The sequence below is a fragment of the Acinonyx jubatus genome, chromosome B3 (genome assembly GCF_027475565.1).
Source record: "Acinonyx jubatus isolate Ajub_Pintada_27869175 chromosome B3, VMU_Ajub_asm_v1.0, whole genome shotgun sequence".
Classification (NCBI taxonomy): Eukaryota; Metazoa; Chordata; class Mammalia; order Carnivora; family Felidae; genus Acinonyx; species Acinonyx jubatus.
The window spans coordinates 132,069,107-132,077,865 of record NC_069386.1 but is presented as its reverse complement, the minus strand read 5'-3'; the positions used below and the strand labels follow the sequence as shown (position 1 = coordinate 132,077,865).

Sequence of the window (8,759 nt, the reverse complement as noted above, 5' to 3'; positions counted from 1 at the left end):
TCGCCTGCGACCAGTGCAGATGCTGGGTCTCAAGCTGAGTTCTTGTGGTCAGATTCTGCTTTTCTTCTTCTTCTTTTTGTTAATGTTTGTTTACTTTGAGAGAGAGACAGACTGTGAGCAGGGGAGGGACAGAGAGAGAGGGAGACACAGAATCGGAAGCAGGCTCCAGGCTCTGAGCCATCAGCCCAGAGCCCGACGCGGGGCTCGAACTCACGGACCGCGAGATCGTGACCTGAGCTGAAGTCGACGCTTAACTGACTAAGCCACCCAGGCGCCTCTGCATTTTGCTTTTCTGATCTGTAATTGTTCGGTGCTAGGGAGAATTAGCTTTCCCCTGCTGTGGCCTGGGTGGGGGGGAGGGGGGACAGGCAGGGAGTCCTTTCTGTCGGGCATGCTGTCTGAGGGGCTTGGGGTGGCTGTTTCAAAGTGTTATCCCCAATCTGGGAGCAGCTGCCTCTGTTGCTGGGCAGATGCCTCTTGTTGCCCACACCTGGCGGTGCTGGGGGATCCGGGGATCGGTGGCAGGCTGGATCGGGGGGTGCACTAATGCTGGGATCAGGGGGCCGCTGGTCGGCGGAGGGGGGGGTGCGTGGGAGGCTCCTGCACCGTTTGCACTGACATGCGACTTGGTGCCTGCCAAAGGCCACCTGTGATAACCATTTGTTCAGTAACTGAATAAACAGATAGTGGAGTGCCTGGTTATGTTCCTGCCTGGTGGGGGCCCCGTTTGGTAATGTTCTGGGTGTAAAAAAGCTAGGTGAGGGCTTCCTAGGAGTCGCCCTTCAGCCAGTGAGGTATTATGTGGAGATGCCTGCTTCAGACCGTATGCACCGAGACAGGTATGTGGGGGATGTCCTCATGTGCCCACCCACCAGGAACTCCCCATCCATTCTGTTCCTTGGCAGTGCCTGCGGAAGGTGACCCTGACTGTTCAAATGATAATAAACTGCTGGTTTTGATGCAAGCCGGGTCCTCCGGAGGGCCCACAGAGCTGTGCTCTTGTGAGTGAGTTTCAGGATGTCATTAGACGTTGAAGAGACATACACATGGGTCACGTTCAGCACAGCATTACTTTCAAGTCAGTGAGACAGCCCCATAATCATCCTTAGGAAATAATGGTTTTTTAAATAAGAAAGCACGGAGGGGTGCCTGGGTTGCTCACTCGGTTGAGCATCTGACTTGATTTTGGCTCAGGTCATGATCTCAGGGTCGTGAGATCAAGCCTCACATTGGGCTGAGCACTGGCCGTGGAGCCTGCTTAAGATTCTCTCTCCCTCTGTCTCTCTCCCCAGCCTCCCTCTGCCCCTCTTCCCTGCTCGAGCACTCTCACTTTTTCAAAAAAAATTTTTTGTTAAACAAGAAACCAGGGGGAAACACAGTTAGTGATTGACTCTAACACACAGCAGAGGAGAGCGGTATAGAGAATTATTAAGAACAAATAGGTACATACAAATGCATAGTCTCCATCCCAGCAGGGAAGGAAACTGAAATTGTTCTCTATGTTCTACCCAGGGACTCAGTGTTAACTGTTAATGTCACTCGCTCAGTCAGCAGGCACTGGTTAAATGCCTGCACTGTGGCATTTGGGTCAGATAGAGTTCTGTTCTGAAAGGAGCTGTAACCCTCAGTAATGACTGTTTCAGGGGGCAAAGGGACGATAGGGAGTTAGGGCAAAGCAGGTGGTGAACAGCCCAGGACCAAATCTTAGTTCTGTGACTCTGCTGGTCTGAACCTGTTCTTGTTTGTAAAGTGGAGATAATGCTGTCCTTTGGGGTTAAATCAGATGACTGTGTGTTTTACTGAAAGTGCAGTAATGGCCCATAGGCATGAAGGGCACGGGGTGGGGCAGGGGCAGAATTAACCTGAAAGGGTCCATTTTCCAGGTGGTGAGGGTTAAACCCTCAGCCTGGCTGGCAGTTTGCTGATCCTGGGCCCCTATGGTTGTGGAGAGCTGAGTGAGCAAGACTGAGGAGTCAGTGTCACTGCCTTTCTCTGATGCTGTCTTTGCAGGCAGTCACGGTGCCTTCTGACCTCAACAGAGCAGAGGGTGTGCAGGAGGGGCTCCGTCTTAGAGGGGACTGTTAGCATTCCTTTGCCTAAATCCCCACCTTCATACCTAAGTGACCATTTATGAATGACAAGGTTTATTTTCCATATCTAGAGACCAGGAAGTGGGAACATTCAGAGGGCTGCATCTTGGAGACTCAGAGTGGACCCAAAAAGGACCCTAGAGATCACGTACCAGGCACGGAAGACAGGTTTTGTTTCATGTGTCAACTTCGGTTGATTGGCAGGTGCTGTCCAGTGCTCTTTTCAGAGGGATTCTGAGGCCTCTTTCCAGGCTGCTTAACAAGGTGTTGATATTGACGAGCCACATGTACCACAGACAGGAGATTAGAAAGGGGATTTTCCAGCCCTGATCTAGCTCTGCCTCCCCATTTTAGAGGTTCATGTACTTTAATTATCAAACTACACTTCGAAGGGCACCTGGGTGTCTCAGTTGGTTAAGAGTCTGCCTCTTGATTTCGGCTCAGGCCATGATTGCATGGTTCGTGGGATCCAGCCCCATGTTGGGCTCTGTGCTGATAGTGCAGAGCCTGCTCAGATTCTCTCTCTCTCTCTCTCTCTCTCTACCTCCCCTGCTCGCTCGCTCGCTTGCATGCTGTCTCAGAAATAAATGAACTTACTAAAAAAAAACAAACCCCACTTCTATCTACCTACTGCCTATCTACTTCTATCTTTTGTCTACCCTCACACACATGCAATATCAGATAGTTTCCCTTCTGTTTTGGAAGCAGGTTGCTACAAACATCTAACTTTATATATAGCTTAGATCAGCATATGTTGATGTATTCTGTTTCTGCTAAGAAAGGCTGGTGTGAGTTTCTCTGTGTCAGAACTGTAGGAGGCAGGTAGTAAAGGAAGGTTTTTCTTAGATTCAGCCATTAGCTCAGGCTGTCGTGGGATTCCCCCTGGGGTTGTGGGTAGACGCAGAGGGTGTCGGATGTTTTTGACCCTCCCCCCTTGGTTGCCTGTGACTCACTCGGTAGAGAAATGAACATCGCTTCATACCCTGCCCCCATTTCTCACTCTGAAGACCCACCCGTAACCACAAAGCATTCGTAATTTGACAGACGCCATGTTCCCTTACCTCTGGGCCTCTGCACATGCTGATCCCTGTGCCTGAGCCCTGGTTCACCTGCGTCCCACATCCCTCATCATCCTTGGGTCTCAGCTCAGGGGTCATTTCCTCAGGAAACCTTGCCTGATCCTTACTGCAAACTAGATGTCCTTCCTCTGGGTTTCCGTAGCATTTATCAGCTTTTTAAAATTGCTGGTCCTGGTCTGAGCTCAGAGGACTGTGTTGATTCTGGTTCTGTTCTCAGCGAGCCTCCACCCCTGGGGGTGCTTGGGAGGGAGTTGCCTGCAGGTTTATTTCTTCTTGGCCTGCTTAAGTGTGTCACTGAGCCAGTCTTATTGGCAGGGACCCAGTACAGAGTCTTCGGGTATGTTTTGAAACTATTCAAAACCTACAATCTGGCAGATTTATGAAAATAGCAGTAGTTTGCCTTACTGTTGAAATCCTGAGAGAAATTTGGCATCAGCTTCCCAGGAGAAATGAGGGAACTTGTATTCTTCCATTTTTTATTTTCATTTATTTTTTTAACTTCACAGGAATCTGTGTAGGGGTAAAAATCACATTTATTTATTTTTTAATTTTTCAGAATGGGTTTTGTTTTTGAGAGAGAGCATGAACGGGGGAGGGGGCAGAGAGAGAGGGAGACACAGAATCCAAAGCAGGCTCCAGGCTCCGAGCTGTCAGCAAAGAGCCCGATGTGGGGCTTGAACCCACGAACTGTGAGATCATGACCTGAGCCAAAGTCAGATGCTCAACTGACTGAGCCACCCAGGCGCCCCAGGATGCATTTATTATAAGCAAATGTTTGTATTCACTTGGCCTGGTGAGAATGAGCACAGCACTGGTTCATTTGAATGAGGGCAGGGGTGATTTTCCTGGTACCCTGTTCATTACCAAAAAGTTTATTTTAAATACTTTTTTTCCATGAGAATTTTTCTAAAACTCTGTCCCTTTAAAACCTTTCCCCCCTACTCTGTTCCAAGACTTAGCAAAACAGGAATTGCATACTTTTCTAATAGGTGTGAGTGAGTGAGTGAGTGAGTGAGTGAGTGAGTGAGTGAGTGAATGAATGAATGAATGAATGAATGACTCATAGTTGTCAAGGTGTGTAAGTGATGGGTGCTGAGGGAACAGAACCCTTTGTTGTTTGAATAGCCACAGATTGTAGTTTTGAGGCCTTGGTGTGTGTGTACATAGGGTTTCTGGTCTTTTCCTTGCAGTCACTGGCTTGTGCTCCTGCTACTGGCAGTGGGCGTGTTCAGTGCTTGTTCCCACGTTTAGTTTGCTCATCTGTTGCGAGCCAGGAAGATGGATCATCGGGGCTGTTTAAATTATTCTAGTGTATGATATAATGAGGGCCTTTGGGGCCTTCGCTGTGAACACAGTATGTAAAGATTCTCCGTGTGAACTCTGACTTCCATCCGGGCTAACAGGAGACCTTGCGAATGCTTTCCTCCTGTGTGTCCCTTCCGGTTATATGCCGGGCTCATGGCCCATGACAGGTGGTGAATCACTGGCAATGGCTGGGAGGGGTCTGTACCTGTTCTATCCACCAAAGGTGTATGAGGGCCACTGGCTGGGTGTCTGGGGACAGAGGTGAGGGTGGTCACCTGGGCTGGATGCAGCACTGTGGCCAGGGAAAGATTTTGGTGAGACTGATGGTAGGCTTTTAATATTCAGGTGGGCATTTCCTTGTAATCGACACTAAAACTGTGATTGATCATCAGTTCAGCTTTAACAGAGAAGTGAGTCATTGTGGCCATCTATTTATTTATGTCTATGGATTAGATAGACTCTTGGGACAAGTAAAAGGCCTCCAGTAAAAAAAAAAAAAAAAAAAAAAAGTATGAAAGTCTGAAAATGTTCCCATTTCAAACACTGATGAAGTTGTGCACCTTACTAGCAAAGAGAAGGGCCTTAGCCCAGTACAGTGATGTTCAGTGCCATCAAAGCTAAGTGTGTTAAGACTGTGGAATCTGAGTGCTCGGAAGGGTCCCTGTGGTCCAGCTCGCCAGCCCCTCCTGCCCACCTTCAGGCTGGAAGGTAGGAAGGGGTGCTCGGTTTTGGCTGAACAAATGTCCAGCCCCCACATCTGAGACTCCACCACGATGTCAGGGAAAAGCTATTTTGAGACACTTTTCCGTTGAGAAATATTAGGACAAGATCGCACGTCACTCCACACCCACCTTACACCCAGGGACCTGGAATGAACCACACTAGTTCCTGGGACCCAGGTTTGGTTTGTTTATCCTAACAGGTGTTGGGGATACCTGGGGCCATTTTTGCACAGGGTGAGCTTATGCTGGTAAGTCTGTCAAGAAAACCAGGCTATATGTGGCATGTCCCTTTTCCCCCAAACAGAAGAGGATATAATGAGAAAGGGAGAATCCTGTGGAATTTTTCAGCTGATGGAGGGCACCTGTTGGGATGAGCACTGGGTGTTGTATGGAAACCAATTTGACAATAAATTTCATAAAAAAATGAGATCGAGCCCCGCGTCAGGCTCCATACTGACAGCATCATAGCTGTTTGGGATTCTCTCCCTCTCTCCCTCCCCCCCCCAAAATAAACTTTAAAGAAATTTTTTTTAAATGAAAGATGTAAGTATGTGCATAAAGAATTAGCCACTAAGATGTTCTCTATCACATTATTTAGATTAGAGTATCAAAAACTTGAACCTCTCCAAGAAGATTGGTTTAATAAGTTTGTGGTCTTTGTACAAAGTAAAGATGAGACCATCAAAAATGCTGCATGTATGTTAGGAATTTGCTTTTGAGTATTCTAGTCGAATGTGTGTGGGGCACAGGGGGGGGACCGAACCGATGCATAAACAGTCCATAATGTGAAGCCAGGCTGTGAGTGTGGCGGTTTGTTTCTCTGGCTCCTGGACGTTCTTTGCATGGTGGAAAAGTAAAGTTGCGTACGGCCGTGTTTTGGAGGACTCCGTATTTCCCGTGGGGATTACTCTCTCCCATTGTACTTAGCTTCCCACACACTGAAAAGAGCTGCTGGTTCTGAAGTTCCTTCGTTATCATGAGAGGATATTTATGCTATCTGAGTGGAAAAGGGCCACAAATAGTCATATATGGAATTCTCATTTGGTTCAAAAAAATAAACCCATACATAGAAAACAGATGGACTGTGCACACCTACATGGATATCGCTGGGTTGAAAGAGTACTTTTTCTCTAGCTTTCTAGCTTGATCCCCTCCACCCCCACCTCCCCTACAGCACATGCAGATCAGTGGTGAAATTTTATGAACAGTTGAGCTTAGTTACATTTATCTTGCTCTTTTGGTTTAGGGAAGAGCATGGAAGAAATAAAGAAGGTGCTGCTGCTGGTGCTGGGCTGTGCCGTCCAGGTAGGGATCCGGGCATGCAGTGGGGAGGGCCTGCTCTTAGCCATCTTGTGTTTGGAGTTGTGCGGATCAAACGCCCCCTGAATTGAGGTGGGAGTGAAACCATTGGTTGCCTGAGAGACAGTGGCCACCATCTTGGATGGCACTGATTTCTCACACAGAGCACCCTGTGCAAGAGAGCAGGTGGGGATCCCATGGACCAAGACGCCATGAGTAGACTGCCCCGTATGGGAACATCTAGAACAAGATCAGTAGGCTGCAGCCTGGGGGCCAAATTGACCTGCCACCTATTTTTGTAAATGAAGTTTTATGGGAACACGGCCATGCTGATTCCTTTACATATTATCTGTGGGGCGTGGCCCACTGGGTCTGAGAATTTTTTTTTTTTTTTTAAACCATCTGGCCTTTTACCAATGAAGTTTGCCAGCCCCTGGCCTAGACCAGGTGTTCTTGCTTTACCGGTTTAGGAATCATCTGGTGAGATTGTCCAAAGTGCACATTTCAGGGGCTCCTGGGTGGCTCAGTGGTTTAAGCATTTGACTCTTGATCTCAGCTCAGGTCTTGATCTCAGGGTTCTGAGTCCAAACCCCACGCTGGACATGAAACCTACTTAAAATAATAAAGTGCAGATTTCAGTGTTTTCAGCCTGGGATGTGCTTTTTAAAAATCTGCTATAGGTCTGATCTAGGTAGTCAGAGCAACTTCTAGAGAAACCTCAGTGTAAGGGCTGGTAAGGGGACAAGAGCATTCTGGGGTATAAAGGAGAAAGCCAGGGCTTGGGTGGATAGTTTGTACTTCTGTAGCGTGGTGGCCCCAGGTTGCCCTCACAGAATCCTTCCATTAACACCTGTAACCCTCCACAGTGTGAGAGGAAAGAGGAATTTATTGAAAGAATCAAACAGCTGGACATTGAGACCCAAGCCGGGATCGTGGCCCATATACAGGAGGTAGGTGTGTGGCTTCGTGGGGTGTGGCTGTGGACCGCCGCTCCTGTGGTGGCCAGGAGATGGGCAGTCTCCACCAGTGAAAAGTTTGAAGAATATGTCACCCATCAATGTTCTTGCTGATCTTAGGTTTCAGACACCACAGACAAATGTATTCTATTTGGAAAGGTAACCATCAGCGAGCTAAAATAAAATGGGGTAAAAATAAAAAAAATTTTTTTAAGCCCTCAATCAAGTCATCTTTTGCCTCCTCTTCTTGCCTAATATGGACTCAGACTATTTTTAAGAGCTGTCAAGTGATTTAGGCTCAGAATTTGATTTACGGACCCTGAAAATGTATTCTGGCAAATGTCACCCTGTTTTGAATGGTTGATCTTTATAGAAAGAGATTCTCTGCTTCTGTCAGTAACATGGCAGAGAGACAAGCCGCCACCACTTGGGAAGTTCAAAACCAGCAAGTCCCAGAGGGCTGTCTCCAGAGACCCAGCATCCGGGATGGGGTCAGGAGGGCTCTGCACTGAGAGCAGCCTCTCTGCCATTGACCTTGGTGGGAGGGGGTTTCCCTGGAAAATGAGCCTGTAGAGAGAGGCAGGTGCTCACCTGAAAATTTTCTTCCCTGATCTCCACCCCACCCTTACACCACAATTCTTCAATTACCTCAGGACTTAAGGTTCAGCCTTCAGTGTAATTGGACAGATGTATTAAATATAAAAGACATAACCAGGAGCTCGCAGGAGCAGGTATATAACTGACAGGGTCAGTGAAGGCAGAGCTCCCGCTGCTGGCACCAGGGACATGCTGCTCCTGGGCTCCCGGGCTTCCACAGCTGCCCAGGGCACTGTCAGGGCGTTGGGGGCATGAGTTCTGAGGTGGGATTTGAAGCAGGAGACAGATGCAGTTCTTGGCCGGTAGGGGGTCCATCAGGGAAAGTCAGTAGTGTCACAGATATTCTCAACCACCTTTATCAGGGGCAGACCAGCTGTTAGCCTGAGAACCATTCTGCTTTTAATTTGAAAATTGTATTTATCTGGGGACTGGGTCCTTGAGGCCAGCAGTGTTTGTTTGTTTGTTTGTTTGTTTGTTTTTTGCCACTGACCACCTTTCCTGCTCAGACAGCAGAATATCAGAGAAAGAGAAGGTCAAATGTGGCCAAAAAGGAGTCTTGCATGCATGTCATTTGGTGGCTGGCTGTGGGGACTGGGCTTCACAATTAGTTGGGTGCTGCTTAAACGTTCAGTGTCCAGACCCCACAAGAGGCCTGCTGAGTCAGAACTAGGGGATGAGGGTTAGGGTTAGGGTGACTGATGTGCACTGGGG

General features: G+C 48.1%; 1 protein-coding gene across 6 annotated transcripts in view; it reads left to right on the top strand.

Annotated features, from left to right (window-relative positions):
* The window catches only part of CCDC88C (coiled-coil domain containing 88C), a 128,737-nt gene that overhangs the window by 59,656 nt on the left and 60,322 nt on the right, over nt 1–8,759 (top strand). For 5 of the 6 annotated variants that reach the window (XM_027066434.2, XM_053224836.1, XM_027066433.2 and 2 more), the window contains 2 exons: nt 6,443–6,501; nt 7,362–7,445. In XM_027066434.2, the coding sequence (XP_026922235.1) occupies nt 6,443–6,501; nt 7,362–7,445 (143 nt within the window). Of the gene's footprint in view, nt 1–4; nt 48–6,442; nt 6,502–7,361; nt 7,446–8,759 lie in introns of those variants that run through there. The other variant, XM_053224837.1, reaches the window with a different exon arrangement.